Source organism: Galendromus occidentalis, unplaced genomic scaffold, assembly GCF_000255335.2.
Source record: "Galendromus occidentalis unplaced genomic scaffold, Mocc_1.1 scf7180000077465, whole genome shotgun sequence".
NCBI classification, from domain to species: domain Eukaryota; kingdom Metazoa; phylum Arthropoda; class Arachnida; order Mesostigmata; family Phytoseiidae; genus Galendromus; species Galendromus occidentalis.
Genome location: NW_003805453.1, coordinates 86,003 through 102,829, shown reverse-complemented (window position 1 = coordinate 102,829; position 16,827 = coordinate 86,003). Strand labels below are relative to the sequence as shown.

Here is a 16,827-nt window from a genome sequence, read left to right as displayed (position 1 = left end):
GTACGACAACGTGACCACGCACTGCCGGGCACCGGCATTGAACGGGCAAATATCGTTGCCAAACCGATATGGATAGAGAACCCACTTCCGCGCGGTGTGCTCCAAGGTAACGTGATGCATGTGGATGAAATCGAAAAAACGGCGTATATCCTTGATCTCGGATCGGGAGCTGCAGACGACGCACCTACCTCTTTGGTTCTTCCGGAGACTCGCCATCCAGCCCCGAAACCGGTCTGACCTTATCGTTTCGTAAACACCTCGAGAATCGACTTTATAATTAGCGTCTTCGCAAGTCTGAATCCGGGAGAGTCGCAACGCGCTCGGTACGCTGATTGAGGAAGTCAGATCGTCCTCCAGGATAAACGAGAAGAAAATGTTTCCGAGGATCCATGAATCACCCGCTGTTGCGATGTTCCTCTTGAGTCGTTCGGGACAACTTCCCGAACCTGAAATCGTACACAGGAGCCCGAGAAAAGTTCCGGTAAACGAAACGTTGCCGAAGAACCAGATCGATGCTCCGAGCAGAAACATGATCCTCAAGATGGATTCGTTGAGCACATCTTCCCGTATTCCGGAGACTGGAGCATGGGTATCGAAGCCGTACGCGACGGATCCCTGCTCGCTCAAGAGAGTTAGCATGAAATGGGTCTGGCCGGCGTTCAGATTGCCAAACTCGTACGGTACCGTAGTATTGAAACAGGGTTCGGAGGTGCTTGAAAATCAAATAAAATTCTCATTCGATCGACGATTCTCCCAGACGACGCAGACTTTGAGCAATACTGATACTCAGAGCACAAGGTGTGGAGTTCCTGTTCGAGTTCCAAATAGTGAGGCACTCCCTTATCGACGACGGTCTCTTAGTTCTCTCGACGTTCATTTTTGGAGCCGAAAGGCATTTTGATTATGAATTTTTCCGTGCAGTCGAATGGTAAGGGAAACCTCCTCCAGTCGGAGGCGTCCACGAGAATGATTACTCTGAATTCGCCCGGTAGAAATCGCGACAGATTCTTGATATTGCGATAGGGGCCGACGTTTCGAGTGATCGCAACGAGAAGGTCGGTTAAATCGACCCGGCGAGGCGGCGAAGAATGGACTTTCCTGGATTCTTCTAAGAGATATCGCATCTTACGATGTGATCGGTCCAAATTGTGACAGAAGAAAACAATCCTCGGCTTGCGCTTCAGTCCACGAGGATCACCGAAACTGTCGCTTTCGATGAAGTTCCGGAGATTCCTTGTGAGAGTTGCATGTGAAGATTCCGAACCAATGTTTCAAGCGGCAATCAACGAGTTCGATTGATAGGGTTCTTGTATTTAGGGCTCACTCAATAAGCTGAACCGAAGACGAAATGATTTTCTCTTCCGATTCCGGAACATGGTACACCGATTTGAGACGGCTGAATGCCGAATCTTCTCGACCCACGGAGGCTAAGCTTATGGGCTTTGGACTCGAGCTCATTCCACTCGGAATAGAATTATCGCCCCTAGAGAGCAAAGACCGCAGCCGAATAACCTCCTGTTGCACCGAACTTTCGAGACAAACCTCATTTCGGGGTCTCGCTCCCCGAGCCGTCCGTCAATACGGGAGACGTACAATGGAATACGGGAGATGTCGAACTTAAGCAACAAGCTGCGATATTTGTCAACGAGCCCTCTGAGCGAAAGGATCTGCCGATCCACCCCTCTGTACGACTTCGGAGACGCCGGCATTCCTTTGATCGGTCAATGAGAAGAAAGGAGACCGATGGTTTCACATCGGGAAGAACTTCCATTCCCGAACAGGATTGACGGAGTCAAGTTCGCGCGGTTCGTCGGTTGGAGATAGCGAGTCGATGGCCTCGTGCGGTACTTTGTATGTACGCGACCTGTATCGACTTTCGAGAAACTCGTGGGAGGCGATGCCAAAAGTTCTAGGAGTTCGCATGCATCATCAACCAGACTTTAGCTCCCCATTGCGAAAAGACACACACGAGACCTTCGACCCCCGAAGAGATTCAATGAATCGAGGGCATTGTCGACGCTCGCGAGTCGCGTGTGTCCCATACTGTCCTCATTTCACCAGCGAAAGTCCCGCAACCCTTGGCTATCTGAGCTGGAATGACTCGTGATGATCGACGAGCTCCTGCTGAGGAGTTCTACATCGGTACAGCTCTATCCGAGAGAAGGAATCGGTTTCCTCAATCAAATCTCCTTCGTCTTTCGAGGAGCGTCTCCATTTATTAGGGATCGGAGAATATTCTCCTCAATTTCTAGGAGCTTCTGAGCCATTGGATCGGGCACGGAAAGACTGTAGTCTTCTAACATAATTCTCGCCAGAAGCTCGCACCAATCTGATTTATCAGCTGTTGCCTCTCCTGTGAGGTACCCAGTCCAAATATCCTCGTCGTCTTCTTGGAGAACTCCGATGACGATCCCCAGATTCCATGTCGCGCCGTCTCTGGTAAAACCAGTCTGGTCCGTGAACTTCTGGTTTTGGCGCAGGAACTCGATTTTCCTCGCAAACTCGTGAATATTTCGCGATCTCTTCAGTTTCTCTAGGTGTTCCAGCTCGACCGTGATGCAATCATTCGGGTTCTCGTCGAGAACAAAGCCGTAATTCAGGAAAAGCGTCCGGTTGTCGTGGCTGCCGTAGCCGATGAAAACTTCGCTCCCGGCCTCGTAGCCTACGTTACTACGGATGATGAAATGGTTGTTCACAAATGATGTTTCGATGGATGCCTTCCAATGGTGATTGAGCAAATCCAAAAACGGAGCCAAAGTACTCCCGTGACCCTCCACGTAAATGCATCGGGTGTTCACGGCGCTCCAGGCCCAAGAGAAAGTTTCGAAGTTCAAGTCGATTCCTCTTCCACGGAAGAACATTCGCAATCTCGAGAAAACGTTCCGTCTCTCGGCGTTCCATCTGTCGATGGCTTGAGCGAGCCGACGCGGCAAACGTACACTTTTCCTGCACTGCAGACCGTCGAAAACGTCCGGGATCGACTCGATGTAGGGTTTCCATTTTGATTTCTCTCCCAGGCTCCTCTCCGAGAGAACGAAAATCGTCAAAATCTCTTCAGCGGAAAGGTTCTCCTTACTCATATTGAGCTCTTTCCGCACTAGATCCGGAGTTATCAGCAGAGTCGATGGGAGATCGATGATCACATCACCTGCTTCTATATTGCTGAGACAAACTATACCGCGACCCGAGGCAGGCGTACATGCAAGTCTCAGAACACTGGTCGGCTTGAAGCCGAGTCTCTGAATCCAGGAGTAGAGTTCTCCGATCCATTTGGGCGATAACAGATTTCGCGGTCTTCGTTTACGCTTCCTCCGGGTTCGACCCATTTTCCCGCCACGATTCCCGTTGAGATATCCGAAGGGTGACGATCACTGCTCGAACCCCTCCGAATCCGCGCAACCTATAACTGCATCGTTTCTAGGCGGGGGCGATCAGAATCTGCGGAGTTATCGAAGAGACAGAACGCTACGCTCTCCTTCGGAACGCGCGGCCCAGGCGTCAGCTGATCGCTTCCATTTCGAAATAATTCTCCGACACATCGCATTGAGCGCTGAGTGAGTACCGAGATGACGACCACCAGCGACACTCAAACAGGAATTCATCTCTGTCCAAGGAATTAACGGCGGAGCTTTCCGTGAATCTCTGTCCGTCCGATCCGACTGTCGAACTCTTTCTCCTTCTTAGCGCAGAGGTAGGTCCTAACTGACCTGCCACCGCGCATCCTCAAATAAGGAATGGCTAATGACAGTGACTCGGACGACGAGTTACCTCCCGGCTGGAGAGAACAAGCCAACAAAGACGGTTCCGTCGCTTTCATCAATGCCTGCACCGGTCAGTTTCTGGTTCTGAAAAGTCAGATTCTCCCCATTCGGAAGACACAATATTGAAGACACCTGTCGAGCTCACGGAAAATAGGGATTGCACTCGGTTGATCGGCGAATGAACCAGTCCCGCCGATTTCGGAGGCGCTCCCTCCTACGTTCAGAACTAAAGAACTTTCCCTGGCTACAGGCGAGGCAACATTCGAGCACCCGGTGACGCGCAAGCGAAAATGCGTTCCCAAAGAGCTCCCCTTCGGATGGGTCGAGCAATTCGACGGAGGCAAGGTTTTTGTCAACTGTCAAACCGGTCAAAGAACAACCGTCGACCCACGACTGGCCTTCAAGACGGAAGACACCGACACGTTCCGGCGGAGATTCGACTCGCACGCCACGTGCTGGGATGTGCTCGAGGGCATAAACTTATCGAATAAAACTGTTCTCGTCACCGGCGGGAGTGCCGGGATCGGATGGCTGACCGCCTTGAGTCTCGCAGCTCACGGATCGCGTGTCGTTTTCACAACGAGGAACTTCGCGCAGTCGGAGGATGCTATCAAACAAGCTCTCAGTGACCGACCTAATCTGAAGCTGGAAGCCATGTTTGTCGATTTCCTGGATCTCTCGAGCGTCCGTTCCTTTGCTTTCGAGTTCAGAAAAAAGTACGACACTCTGAACATCCTTATCCTCAATGCGGGCATTTTCGGACCGGGTTTCGAGCTGTCGAGGGATGGTTTCGAGAGCACGCTCCAAGTGAACCATCTTTCGCAATTCTACCTCTACAAACAACTCCAGAGTCTTCTGGTGAGCTCGAGCCCGTCCCGAGTGATCGTTCTCAGCTCTGAGAGTCATCGTCAGTCTTTTCTGACGACCCCGGAGGATATCTCTGAGGAACGGCTGACTATGAAGAGTCCAGGCAGATTTTGGTTTTCTCTCGTTGCGTACAACGACTCAAAACTGTTCAACATCCTCTTCGCGAGAGAACTCGATCGGCGAATGAGCAAGCAGGGCATCCGGGCTCTCGCCGTGCATCCAGGGAACATGATCAGAACGAGCATAAGTCGTACCTGGTGGTTTTGGAAGCTGCTCTTTTTCCTCGCGTCCCCGTTCACCAAAAGCATAGAACAAGGCGCGGCAACGACCGTTTACGCTGCAGCATCTCCGGATATGGAAGATCGCGGGGCGTTGTACCTGAACAATTGCTGTATCTGTTCGGCTACCAAAGCAGCGAATGATGACAAGCTCGCCGAAAAGCTGTGGAGGGTGTCCGAAAAAATTCTGAAGGACCTCAACATGCAGTGAGTGCATATAAGCGAAAATGAATAAAGGCATAAAAGCTCTTCGGACACTTTCGATTCGTTCGAAATGTGGGAGATTTCCGCCGATCTACTCATTTGGATGGATTCCAGTCAGGAAAGTCTCTCTAATTCTCTTCGCTGAAGAAAGCGACTATACACAGCACAGAAAAGAGAACTGTGAGCGGGAGGAAAGTCGGAATAACTCCCTGTGATACCCTGACCTCGAGCGAGTGATCAAGATCCTTCGGGGTCGCGATGCCCCTCTTCGACTTCCGGAGCCTCGGATCAAGAAAGCCACCCTCAGGAGGACTTACCCTGCAGATCGACCGCTTCGTTCCATAAGATGACATCGTGTTCTAGTCTTCGCACTCCACTCATTTTTCCGCGCGGATGCCGTGCCATTGGCTGCGGGAAGCACAGCTCAACACAGGAGTGACAGCGATTCAAAATTAGAGCACAGCGAATATACAGGGTATTACGCTCCGGGATGGTTACCAGTTACCACGATATCGGGTCGAGCTAATTTCCCCGGGCCGCACTTCAACTCTCCAGCTGACGACAGCAGGATCTTGACGTGACCGGGAGCTTTAGTTCGCCTCTGTTGGGAAATAAACGAATGAATCAATTTGTGCTGCTGAACAATCCAGCCTTGCTTCAGTATCCCGGGTGAATGGGAATTTCTTCCGAGAACGGATTCAGAAGGCGAATCCGTTCGGGTGCATCCTGGACTTAGAAATAGAATGAGCAATAGAGTAGATAGATAAGCAGAACTGGATGCAACGCAAGTCTGCTCCGCCCCGCGCAGTCTAGGAGCTGATGGGGCTTTCCGCAGAATAACACTTGGCTCGAACTTGGCATCGCGCAATCGATTGGCTTTCGGATCGTTTGTGATGGTTGTAACTGAGAACAAGGCCTCTATTTCCGCGCTCGATTCTGGCGCTCCATGGGTGTGGGTTGTCATGTTTCTATTCACTGCTGGAGCCTATCCTGGTACGTTGGAGCCCGTATTACTCTCCAGGCTACGCAGGACACTGAGGAACGTCTCGAACTAATCATGGCTGCACCATGCGAGATCTCCCACGACGTGACAGTGAACTTTCTCATCAGTGTCGAGGGCGCACGGCACATCCATTCCCGCCTGGCGAAGACGACCCACGCGAACGATCTGTTGACGAAAACCGCCTGGGCCCATTCGAGCTGGGGGCCATAGTTCCGTGACAATTGATAGACCTCTTAAATTAAAGCAAAAAATGTGAGTTGTATCAAATGAGCTCGAAAGAGTGATATGTCATATCCGCCTCTCGAACCGGGTCGATCAGATGCTGGAATCTCATGCTTTCCGGCTGCCGTACAACACGCGTTCATCGACGCGACCGAATCCGACGGCAACCAGATTCTTGCGGACGAGAATTACAATACAGAGCCCTTTCCGATCGAATGGGATGGATTGTGGTCAAGCGAATAACAGCGAATCGAGCGCGAGGTCGAGTCTTTAGGGATGGCTCACCCGTTTGGAGACCACGATTACTTCCGGTCATCTTGCCCCCGACCATTCAGGTTTGGGCTCATTCGGAGACTCAATCAGAACACCGATAGAGAAGTATCCGCCTCCAAAAAAAAAGGAAGAATATCGTCATCGGTGTCGCACATGATGGCGAACACCGACAGTCTTTCTCGTTGACTTGCGGTTCGATGCACAGCGAAGAGCGTTTCCGATATGCCTTGTCGTTGCGGACCGGCAAGGAATGGATCAGCAAGAATCCTGTGAGAAGAGGGAGGAAAGACTCATATTTCAATCGAATGGCCTTGACCATAATTCAAGGCCGGGACAGCTTCCAGCCCAGATACAATAAATATTCGCTGTCTGTCGAGCCGGAAAAGCGGACGATCTAAGGATCGATAGATCGTTTCCTCTTTCGGCTACCCTCATTTCGTTCCTAGTGTAACGCTCATTGTGAGGCTCTATTTGGCTCATTGTTTGGCGCCGTCCGGCGTTCCGATCCCAAGCCGCCGGACGACGGAAATTCTTCGTCCGACCAACATAGCGAGCAGATTGTGAGGACTCTGTCGCCCCGTCAACCGCCCGTTCATGACGGACGAGGAGGAATGCATCCATCAATCTAAGCATGAAGGCTCCGTTCTCTACCTGGAGAGCGTAACTCTCTCTGGAACTGTCACCGGCCACGTCGAGAGTACATGCTATTTTATAATTCTTCTGAACGCCAGATTGTGGGTGTGGACTTAAAGTGATGGCCGGAGATCCTCGGAAGGTTGCTCTGATATCGGGAATCACAGGACAGGTAAGACTCCCCGGCATTCGCTCCGTACCACTCCTGGAGAAGGAGCCGGCGGACAGTGCTCTGCCTTGTTCGATCAATCAATCGATTGATTGTCGGACGCGACGAGCCGTGTGTGAGGATCCCATCAGGCCATGTTCTCTACTTTGTGAATCGATCGATCCGGGTCCCCGGAAGTCCTCCAGAACTTCACTTGATTTCAGGACGGATCTTATCTCGCGGAGTTCCTTTTAGAGAAAGGTTATGAAGTCCATGGTATTTTACGACGGTCCAGCTCTTTCAATACCGGTCGGGTGCAACACCTGTATGAAGATCCAAGAACTCATCGGCAGAATTGTGAGTTCGGAATTCCATAAAATGAGAGTAGCTGGCTCAGGTCAGACTCGAGATGTTTGGGCACAACGATATTTCCTTATTATTCTTTCCAGCGATGAAATTACACTACGGTGATCTTCTGGATAGCTTGAGTCTCATCAAATTGATACGTGAGACGCAACCCAACGAAGTTTACAATCTTGGCGCGCAATCACATGTCAAAGTGAGTTCAAAGCTGCCTAAGCATGGAATCGTCCGGACATATTCGTCGCGCTGATGGGTAGTGGAAAAAGGATGATCGATTCGAGATGCTTGGGAACCTAACATCGAAATTAAATCTTTCGCCCATCCCCGCATGCAAGGTGTCCTTTGATCTCTCTGAATACACTGCCGATGTCGACGCTCTAGGCACACTGAGACTCCTGGAAGCGATCAAAGTTTGTGGTCTCGATAAAAAAGTCAAATTCTACCAAGCTTCTACTAGTGAACTTTATGGTAAAGTGAAGGAGATACCCCAGAAGGAGAGCACCCCATTCCACCCGAGATCTCCTTACGGTGAGACTCATTCAACGAATTCATTCCGCTTAGTCTGATAGGTTTACTCGAGTTCGGTCCTTAAAACGAATCTGCTGCGTAGGTTGTGCGAAATTATATGCCTATTGGATCACCGTGAACTATCGTGAAGCATACGGCATGTTCGCGGTGAACGGCATCCTATTCAATCACGAGAGTCCCCGTAGAGGTGAGACTTTCGTCACCCGGAAAATCAGCCGATCCGTCGCGAAGATCCATCTCGGCCAGCTGGAATTCTTCGAACTTGGAAATTTGGATTCCCAACGAGACTGGGGCCACGCGAGGTGAGTTTTCCTTGTTGCAGATGTTCTGCATTTCCCGTTTCGAGTTAGTGTCCTTCTATGTGAATAATCCCTAACGCTCTCGCTTATACTGGGCTCCTGCAGAGATTACGTTGAAGCGATGTGGCTGATGATGCAGCGGGATACGCCCGAAGATTTCGTTGTGGCCACAGGAGAGACTCATTCGGTTCGTGAATTCGTGGAGAAATCTTTCGCTCGTATAGGGAGAAATATAGAGTGGAGAGGTGAAGGAGTCGATGAAGTCGGAGTCGAGAAAGAGAGTGGAATCGTTCGAATCAAAGTCAACCCGAGGTACTTCCGTCCGGCAGAAGTGGTGAGCAACCTCAACAATTAAAGGGCCGCACCCTCTCCGAGTCCTCGCATCGCTAATTATCGCAGTCACTATCTAAGATGATGATTCATACCTTCAGGATTTATTGCTCGGAGATCCATCAAAAGCTCGGACGGAGCTCGGATGGTCTATCAAGGTGTCATTCGACGAGTTAGTTAATGAGATGGTCGATGCAGACATTCTTCTGATGAAGAGCAACCCGTCCGCGTAGTTCGCAGCGGCTGCAGCAAGATGTGCCTTCCTACGGAGATGAGCGAGCCCGCCACATGCAGCTCACTCCGGTTTGAAGCGATGCTTCGTCTATATACTCGGTGTCTGCTGGATATCTCCGCGATTTCCCGCGAAAGCCGCCTCTGAACACAAGAGAACATTCCTGAAGGGAAAGGAGCGCGACCTTCTTCATGACTCCTCCAAATCCTTGGGCACTGCAACGACCAACCCTACCGCCAACAATGAGGGGCCAGCTCCACTCCCATTTTTTCAACGTGACCCGATCAACGAAACGGTTCCCGTTCGAGGTCTTTCCTCGCATGCTATAAATAAGAATAAACGTTGAATACCAGATGATGAGCTTGAAATTCAGGAGCCGGGATTAAAAAAATAATTTATTCCCCTGTTTATATACATGCACGCTCTCCCTGGGGTTCTCGTAGACCTCCACGGAACACGAGTCATTCTGCTCCGATTGCGTTGCCCTCCTTAGTTCGATTAGGCTTTATCACATAATGGTAATTTACCATAACTTTTGACAAGAAGTCGATCTGCGGGTTGGAGGTCTGAGAGAAACAGCGCGAGTTAGTCAGCGCTGCATTTCGAGGATAGAGTTTCTGATGAGTTCAGTCCTCCGACGGATCAATACTCACGCGGAAGTTATCAACTGAGATTTTCCTATCGCAATTCGCCCCGTAGACAACAATGTTGTCAGGGAGAACTTCCTCCGTCGACACATTACATCGAGCACCCACAGTGCAGCCCGAACCAACCGAGACCAAGGGCCCGACTCTCGAGAGGCATTCGAAAGTGTTGTGATGTCCGATTGCATTTGCTTCCACCACTGGTCAGATCCAAAAGAAGGATTGGCGTCAAGAACGTTCATATCTTTGACGTGTTCAGACCTCAAGACGTATCATCAGCCGGAAGACTCGACTCAATGCGTCATTCAGGATCCGCAATGTACTCACCGCATCCGACTTCGAATGTGTTGTGATTGCCGATTACGAGAGGCTCCTCGCGCCTAGAAAAGGAATTCGAGATTTTTAAACCGTATGAGCAACGATCGAAGTCGAGTCAGTGGGCACATCGATTCTCCGATGAAATAAAGTATCGTTCGATGGCATTCCAAGGAAGCCCGAGCTCACCGGTTGATGATTTTTGCTTTCTCTTCCACGATATTTCCTTCGCCGATGATTATGGGACCTTTCTCGGCAAGAATTTGAGCCGTGGGATGAATCACCGTGCGCGTCCCTGGATCCGGAGAGTTACATGTCAACTTATTCGCCTTCAAATAAGTTGCAGAATGAAATACAGTCACACGGACACAAAAGCCTCCGATACCAACCTATGGTGACTTCACCCTGGATGACACAGTCCCTAACGACAGTGCTGCCTTGTGCCACGAGCACCTTGGGGTTCCTGGAAAGTGACTCTCGGTCAGGCCATCCATAGCGTTTTCGTCATGAAAGCAGTGCGAATGCTACTTCGAATTCGATTTTCAGCTCCCCGACGAGAATCGCGGGACTCAGGCTAGTTAGAAATCGTGCAGGATCTTCGAAAATGGCATGTCTATCCGGATGCCATGCTTAGACGTGCTGATTTCTAGAAATTTTGTTCCTCACGTTTCTTGTTTACTGTCACCCATCGTTCGTGTAATTGAAGCCCGGAGTGATTTTCGCCGACCGGCTGACGGCTGGAGAGCTTCCCATCATGAGAGCCGGACACAGCCAAGCGGAAAAGGGCTGCTCTAGGATCCGACGGATTTCCCCCGATACCCAACGCTGCCGGAAATCGACACCTCGGCATGCGCGGCTCGACTCAGGCCAGACTCCCCTCGGGTCGCTTCCGATCACATATGAGTAATTGGACCTCGAAATTCCATTCGTTCCTGTCGGCTCTTCGAGAACGAAGCACATCATAGAAGGACTAGACACTAGACTAGAGCGAGGAATGTACGTCTCGTCGCGGCGAATTAAACTTTTTGAGAAAGAGCACTTTCGCGGCTAAGCGGTTGCTTCTAGTCGCGAGAATCCGCGGAGATTCTCATGGGGGATCTCAGCCCCGCCTGAAATCCTCTCTCAGTCTCGGAACCCCTCGAATTTCGAATTAGAGCAAGGCTTCTATGCGGGATTCCAGGACTGAGCAGAGGCGAGTGCAGAGAGAGGGTGGGTGAGAGAGTATTGTTTTTGTTGCTATTCTCAAAAAAGAAGGAACTCCGTGCGAGGAGAGTCTCCCCCGTAAACATTGAACGAAGGCACGCGCCCGTGGCTCTGAGAAGTACCTCCGCTCCCGATCGTGCTACTCTCTGCCCTCTCGGAGGCAGCTGTAGGCGATAAAAGCAGAGGGAGGGTTCCGGCTCCGAGAGACGACTTCTAGCTGTGTTCGTGAACGGGAGTCATTCGGTCAAGTGCCACCATTCGGAGCGACCACGACCCGGGTGTCATCAGAAAGACAGAACGTCAGGCATCCCCCGCTGCGCCTCGGATAATCCTTTTCATGAATGGCGATGTCTCTACAGGATCTCACCGGCGTCTTGGTGCAGGCTCTGTGTCAGGACCAGGTCAACGTGAAGGAAGCCGAAGCGAAATTGTCTAGCTTCGAGGTGCAGCCGGGCTATCATCAGGCGTTGGCGACAGTATTCCGAAATGCAGAAATTCCGGAGCAAGTTCGGTGGATGGCATTGGTGTGTCTCAAGAATGGCGTTAACAGATACTGGCGGAAAAACGCGCCCGGTGCAATAGCGGATACCGAGAAAGCCGTGATTCGAGATATGCTCCTTCAGTCGTTGACGACTACCCTCGGACAGCAGTTGGCGCTGCAGTTGGCCCTTGTGATAGCGAAGGTGTCGAGATACGATTTCCCTGGTGATTGGCAAGCCGTCGTGCCGCACCTCATGAACCATCTTGACTCACCGTACGGCTACCAATGTTCTCTGGCTCTCTACCATTTTATCAAGAGTCTAACAACCAAGCGAATCCTCAGTGATCGGTACGTGTTCTACGATGTTTCCTCCAGGATGTTCTACCCCATCGTCGCATGTTGGAGGGCCACAACGCAAGCGTTCCTCGCCGAAAACGTCGACGTCGACTTGCTCCAGAGATCCTTGCTCTCACTGAAGAGCATCAAGTTGTTACTGGTGCACGGACAGAAGAAAGGAGTCGAAGAGAAACTGGCAGCCTGTTTCGAAGACATGTTCAACTGGCTGCTCACCATGCTGAAGTGCAGAGCCTTCTGTGGGGAGCGGGAGCCGTACGCGACGCTGCTCACGAAGTGGTGCCTCCAATGCTCGAAAGTCTTCCTAGAGGTCCAGTACCAGCACACATCCGCATACATACCGTACGTTAAGGGCTCATTTTCACTTGCGGTCCAGTTCGCGTTCAATCAAGAGTGGCGTGGAGTCATGTTCGAGAGGTGCCTAGTCAACACATTCAATCTCCTCAAGTCGTGCATCACCGAGCCAGCCTACAGAGGAGAGCAAGCCGAACAAGCGGCAAGGGAAACGGGTGTCTACGAAGGTCGAGACCTCCCGGATCAAGTGTCAGGAACAGACCTTGTCCTGGAATTTTTCACCGATAGCATGGTGGCCGAGTTCTTGCAGAGATTGATCCTCGATTTCTTCCCGGTGTCCCAAGCGGAACTCGATGAGTGGCAAGCTAACCCCGAGGAATTCGCCGCCGAACAAGGCGGGGATCTCTGGAGATACTCGATCAAGCCATGCACTGAGAGTTTATTCGTAACGTTGCTCAGAATATTCCGTGAGGTCGCCGAACGAGAAGTTGTGAGCCTGGTCAGCCAGATCCAGCCGTTACAAGTCGAACCCACGTTCGCAGAAGCTCAACGTCGCCAAGCGACCTACACCGCGGTGGGTCTTGCTCCGTACATGCTGTACGATCATCTGGACTTCGATAAGTGGTTCCTAGAGTTTCTCATTCCGGAACTCAGAGTCAACCACAAGAACTATCTCATCGTGCACCGGACTATTCTCTGGATGCTCTCTCAATGGTCAGACATCAAACTCTCGGAAAGACACCGTCCACTGCTGTACGAGACACTGGCGGCGTTCGTGGAGCCCGACAAGGATCTTGTCGTTCGGCTGGCCGCGTGTCAAGCAACGAAGGACGTCGTGGACGACTTCGTGTTCATTGCGGACCAATTCGCCCCCTATCTAGACTTCTACATGAAGGCGATATTCCAGCTTCTCACCGACCTCCAGGATTGTCAGGGTAAAATGGTTGTCCTCCAAACGACGACTTTCATCGTGGAACGGATGGGCAAACGATGTGATCCTTTCGCGGAGAGAATCGTTGCGTTCGTACCGCTGCTCTGGACTGAGTCCAGTGAGCACATCATGCTACGCGTCGCAATCATCAGCCTCCTAACACGAATCATCGACAACATGCAAGCAGTCGACGCGAGTCTTTTCCCGACAACGTTGAGCATTATCGCGCACAGCGTCAATCCAGATGAGCCCCAGCAGGTTTTCCTGCTCGAGGAAGCGCTCGATCTCTGGCGAGCCGTGCTGGAAGCGGTCCGAGAGGGGGACCCGGAGACGAATTTCTGTCTCCTGGAACTGACCCGCTTCATCCTGCCGATTGTCGAGATGGGCAGCGATCACCTCGAGGCCATCACAGGAATTCTGAAACTCCACATCGTCCTTTTCAAAATGGACTTCTTGCAGCGCTATCCGGAGCAGCTCCGCGACGTCCTGTGTAGCTCCTTCGTCGAACTCAACATCACTGGTTGCATGTTGATTCTCAAAGTTGTGGATATGGCTATCCGGGTAGCACCTGTCGAGTCCGTGAAATTGTTCTATCCATTGATTGGATACGCCCTGGAGGAAATCGTGGAAGAGTCGCACACGCGTGAATATACGAACGTCTCATTTTCGATCTGGTGCAGGGTGCTGCTGTACGCCGAGGTGGCGGCGATGGACTTGTTGCGGGACAGGGCGGCGGCTAAACAGTCGACTCCCGAGGCTCAGATGCGACTCGTCATGGATTGTTGGATGAAGAAAATGGGAAATATCAGCGTGGTGCAAACGCAGAAACTGATGGCCATCACGCTGCTGAGACTGCTGGTCGACTATTGGAACTGGAGCGACATCATGTACAAAAATGTCTGCGCGATCGCTCTCGCTGTTTGTGAACTCCTCAACGACATAACCGAAGTGGCCGAGGACGGAACTCAGACCGATTCGCTGCTCATCCCGGCTGATAGTCCGGAGTCTGTAAACGCCGAGGTCGAACTAGACCAATCTTGCCACAGCGCACGCATGTTCCAGATTATCAAGAAAGACGTCGCGCACACTATCGTACTCTCGGACTTCCTGCTTCATCAGATGCGGGCGCTGGCGGAGAAAGTTGGCCCTCAGAAGTTTGAGGAAGTCCTCCAAGAGATCGATTGTGAAACGCGGGACATGCTCGAGAGCTACACTAAGACGGGAATGTTTGCCAGAAATAAATATACTTGTTAACATATGCTGAGACGAACACATTGCAGCCACGCAAAAGGGCGTCGAGTGATGATTTGAATAAAATCGCACCGAGATGACAAATTTCTTAATGAGATGTAGTTTTCTATGCTCAGGGGCTTCGGAGGCGTCTAGCCCACCGCTTGAATTCTTTTCTACAGAACGAGACCGCTTCTGCTCGCAAATGAGCCGATACCCTCCCTCTTCTCGAGCAGCACCCCGGAACACCTTTTTTGGGGTCCGGTGAGCCCACCGTGGGGGTTTTCGAAGCTTCGCGCGAGGTTCAAGACATCGCACACCACTAGGGGTCACGGATGGGTCTCTATCGCACTGTAGCTCGAATGAAAAGACGAGTCTCTTAAAAGCGGAATTCTTGTCTCCACGGCTAAAATATGTAAGATGCTCTCGATCGAATCGAGGACGGGGTCCAGTTATCTCGCACATGTCGTATTTCGAATTCATTCCGGATCGGACGATTCCTCCGGCAACCCACTATTCTCCTCGACTTCCAACATAGGCATAATCGTCATCACTGTTCCATGGGGGAACAGTGTCAAGGTTCAGACTTGGAACAGCGTCCACTCGCGGAGCGCATTTCTATCAGCTCGCCCTCATTGGCTGCCTCGCATCATGAAAGGAGGAATGAAAGGAGGTGGCATACACATCGTCGCGGGGTTGAAAAAATTCGCGAAAGGTCCGTACATCATATCAGACGAGACGGGAACGCAGTGGCAAGAGCACATCTGAGGGCCACATTGCGGATAATTTGGATAATATCGTATCGGGAAAGCTTTCTCCCCGACGTCAAGATTGACACTTCTGCTACGTCGACGTGATCCTCGATCGCACATGTCTCTCTGCCGAGCAAAGCGCTCGTGTTGAGGCGACAATTCCTCGAAACCTGCCCCATTCGCAACATTGCCCTCTAGACCAGCCAGGGCGGCATTTTCCGCCTCGCGACCCTGACTCTTGGTTCGTGGCCGGCGTACGCGACGTTCGATTACTTGGGTAATTTCCCCCTCAGGTCTAGCGTGGACTTGCTGCGCCGCTATCCAGTCCGACCAGCGGATCGCCAAGCTGACGTAGTCCCCGCATCTCAGAGGCGTGTCGAGCTTCAGATTCCTTAGACTTTCCTCGCTGATGACGATCGGATCCAGCGTCAGATCGAGGGAAACGATCGTCCTGCTGGACGGATCCTTGGCAGTAGGAACCCGGATCACCGATCCGAAGTAGTGAGCGCATTCTTCAGGCTTGATCTGCAAGATACGAGATGCCAAACCCCAATACTCTTCCGCTCTACCAGCGACGAGTCTCTCGTTCACATCCGCCGTTCCTTCGTTTCTGGAACTCATGCCGTAGCATAGAATCAGACTCACCTCGTCGGCCGTGAAGCCATTTCGACTGTCGCCCTTGATCTTGAATCGCAAAATCATTCCTGGCTCTAGCAGGCGTTGCTCAGCCTTCGGCACGAGGACATGATCGAGTGTGAACTCAACTTCCAAGCCGCGTATGTGGACTGGCGTCAACACGCCAAGTTTGCCCACGGGTATCTTCTTGAGCGCCGACACTTGCTTGATCAGACCACACGCCTCGATAGGAGCCATTTCGACCTGTGGGTCGACGATTTAATTGGAGCGTCTAGCAGTCTGAATGGCTCGAGTGTGATCGGCTACCCCACCGTGGAGGGAAAAATTGAGTATTCCGGGAGGAAATCTCGGAACTCACCGATGTCCTCGATTTTCGATACAAAAAACAATTCTTAGCGGAACAAGTGACCAGTTTGTGTTCGATGAGCTGGCACGTCTCACGAGCTCACGTCAACGACTTCGATGTGCATGTGTTCCTCTGGGTCCTCCTGTCCGGCTTCCGGGACCCGGACTTGTGGCTAGAGGACCGTGCGGCTCTGTCGATATGTTGCCGCGATAATGTTCCTTAATTATTTAAATGTTCGAATGATTGGTCAACCAGGCCCGAGTCTAGCCGTCACATCGTGCCCGAGCGCAATCGGAGCCTGTTGGAATCCATGGTGCTCCCCATGAGATTTTTCCGCAACCAACGGTCAACTGCAGAATGTTCCAACTTCTGTCTTTCACTAAAAGCCTCGGAGCTCATATGAAGTTCCCCACCGCCTGCAGCTTTCCCCGATCAAAATGCCGGGAATCTTCTTTTCGATCCGGACCCCTCACAATCACCCGCTACGGAACCGGTGCGGA

At 51.6% G+C, this 16,827-nt stretch overlaps 6 protein-coding genes across 6 annotated transcripts; 3 read left to right on the top strand and 3 right to left on the bottom strand.

Annotated features, from left to right (window-relative positions):
• Positions 1-2,180: 2,180 nt before the first annotated feature.
• LOC100901780 (SET domain-containing protein 4) lies at positions 2,181-3,494 on the bottom strand. Its single transcript, XM_003744392.2, has one exon. It carries the CDS (start codon positions 3,324-3,326, stop codon positions 2,181-2,183), a length of 1,146 nt encoding a protein of 381 aa, XP_003744440.1. The 5' UTR covers positions 3,327-3,494.
• A 62-nt stretch (positions 3,495-3,556) lies between these two features.
• Positions 3,557-5,400, top strand: LOC100901639 (WW domain-containing oxidoreductase). Its single transcript, XM_003744391.2, has 2 exons — positions 3,557-3,831; positions 4,012-5,400. The coding sequence occupies exons 1-2, from the start codon at positions 3,735-3,737 to the stop codon at positions 5,115-5,117; spliced, it is 1,203 nt and encodes a 400-aa protein (XP_003744439.1). The 5' UTR covers positions 3,557-3,734; the 3' UTR covers positions 5,118-5,400.
• A 1,866-nt stretch (positions 5,401-7,266) lies between these two features.
• On the top strand, positions 7,267-9,533 carry Gmd (GDP-mannose 4,6 dehydratase). The gene is made up of 7 exons (XM_003744380.2): positions 7,267-7,413; positions 7,614-7,746; positions 7,839-7,948; positions 8,088-8,280; positions 8,363-8,582; positions 8,685-8,913; positions 9,011-9,533. The coding sequence occupies exons 1-7, from the start codon at positions 7,363-7,365 to the stop codon at positions 9,140-9,142; spliced, it is 1,068 nt and encodes a 355-aa protein (XP_003744428.1). The 5' UTR covers positions 7,267-7,362; the 3' UTR covers positions 9,143-9,533.
• DCTN6-p27 (dynactin subunit 6) lies at positions 9,524-10,808 on the bottom strand. The gene is made up of 6 exons (XM_003744382.1): positions 10,767-10,808; positions 10,490-10,563; positions 10,290-10,395; positions 10,113-10,165; positions 9,795-9,985; positions 9,524-9,707 (listed from the first exon to the last, which is right to left on the bottom strand). Exons 1-6 carry the CDS (start codon positions 10,787-10,789, stop codon positions 9,603-9,605), a joined length of 552 nt encoding a protein of 183 aa, XP_003744430.1. The 5' UTR covers positions 10,790-10,808; the 3' UTR covers positions 9,524-9,602.
• A 616-nt stretch (positions 10,809-11,424) lies between these two features.
• Impbeta11 (importin beta11) lies at positions 11,425-14,617 on the top strand. Its single transcript, XM_003744390.2, has one exon. It carries the CDS (start codon positions 11,645-11,647, stop codon positions 14,615-14,617), a length of 2,973 nt encoding a protein of 990 aa, XP_003744438.1. The 5' UTR covers positions 11,425-11,644.
• A 357-nt stretch (positions 14,618-14,974) lies between these two features.
• On the bottom strand, positions 14,975-16,416 carry LOC100901354 (uncharacterized). The gene is made up of 3 exons (XM_003744389.2): positions 16,340-16,416; positions 15,991-16,224; positions 14,975-15,870 (listed from the first exon to the last, which is right to left on the bottom strand). The coding sequence occupies exons 2-3, from the start codon at positions 16,216-16,218 to the stop codon at positions 15,226-15,228; spliced, it is 873 nt and encodes a 290-aa protein (XP_003744437.1). The 5' UTR covers positions 16,219-16,224; positions 16,340-16,416; the 3' UTR covers positions 14,975-15,225.
• Between the last annotated feature and the right edge of the window lie 411 nt (positions 16,417-16,827).

What these genes read in the sequence shown, in the direction of transcription:
- LOC100901354 (XM_003744389.2), bottom strand. Translation starts at nt 16,218, where the DNA reads ATGGCTCCTATCGAGGCGTGTGGTCTGATCAAGCAAGTGTCGGCGCTC. An exon ending in ATGGCTTCACGGCCGACGAG is followed by an intron (nt 15,871 to 15,990) that starts GTGAGTCTGATT and finishes CGTATCTTGCAG; the next exon opens with ATCAAGCCTGAAGAATGCGC.
- Impbeta11 (XM_003744390.2), top strand. Translation starts at nt 11,645, where the DNA reads ATGGCGATGTCTCTACAGGATCTCACCGGCGTCTTGGTGCAGGCTCTG.
- DCTN6-p27 (XM_003744382.1), bottom strand. Translation starts at nt 10,789, where the DNA reads ATGGGTGACAGTAAACAAGAAAC. An exon ending in GGTGACAGTAAACAAGAAAC is followed by an intron (nt 10,564 to 10,766) that starts GTGAGGAACAAA and finishes GTCACTTTCCAG; the next exon opens with GAACCCCAAGGTGCTCGTGG. An exon ending in TCTCAGTTGATAACTTCCGC is followed by an intron (nt 9,708 to 9,794) that starts GTGAGTATTGAT and finishes TGTTTCTCTCAG; the next exon opens with ACCTCCAACCCGCAGATCGA.
- LOC100901780 (XM_003744392.2), bottom strand. Translation starts at nt 3,326, where the DNA reads ATGGGTCGAACCCGGAGGAAGCGTAAACGAAGACCGCGAAATCTGTTA.
- LOC100901639 (XM_003744391.2), top strand. Translation starts at nt 3,735, where the DNA reads ATGGCTAATGACAGTGACTCGGACGACGAGTTACCTCCCGGCTGGAGA. An exon ending in TTTCATCAATGCCTGCACCG is followed by an intron (nt 3,832 to 4,011) that starts GTCAGTTTCTGG and finishes CCCTGGCTACAG; the next exon opens with GCGAGGCAACATTCGAGCAC.
- Gmd (XM_003744380.2), top strand. Translation starts at nt 7,363, where the DNA reads ATGGCCGGAGATCCTCGGAAGGTTGCTCTGATATCGGGAATCACAGGA. An exon ending in AAGAACTCATCGGCAGAATT is followed by an intron (nt 7,747 to 7,838) that starts GTGAGTTCGGAA and finishes TATTCTTTCCAG; the next exon opens with CGATGAAATTACACTACGGT. An exon ending in CGAGACTGGGGCCACGCGAG is followed by an intron (nt 8,583 to 8,684) that starts GTGAGTTTTCCT and finishes GGGCTCCTGCAG; the next exon opens with AGATTACGTTGAAGCGATGT.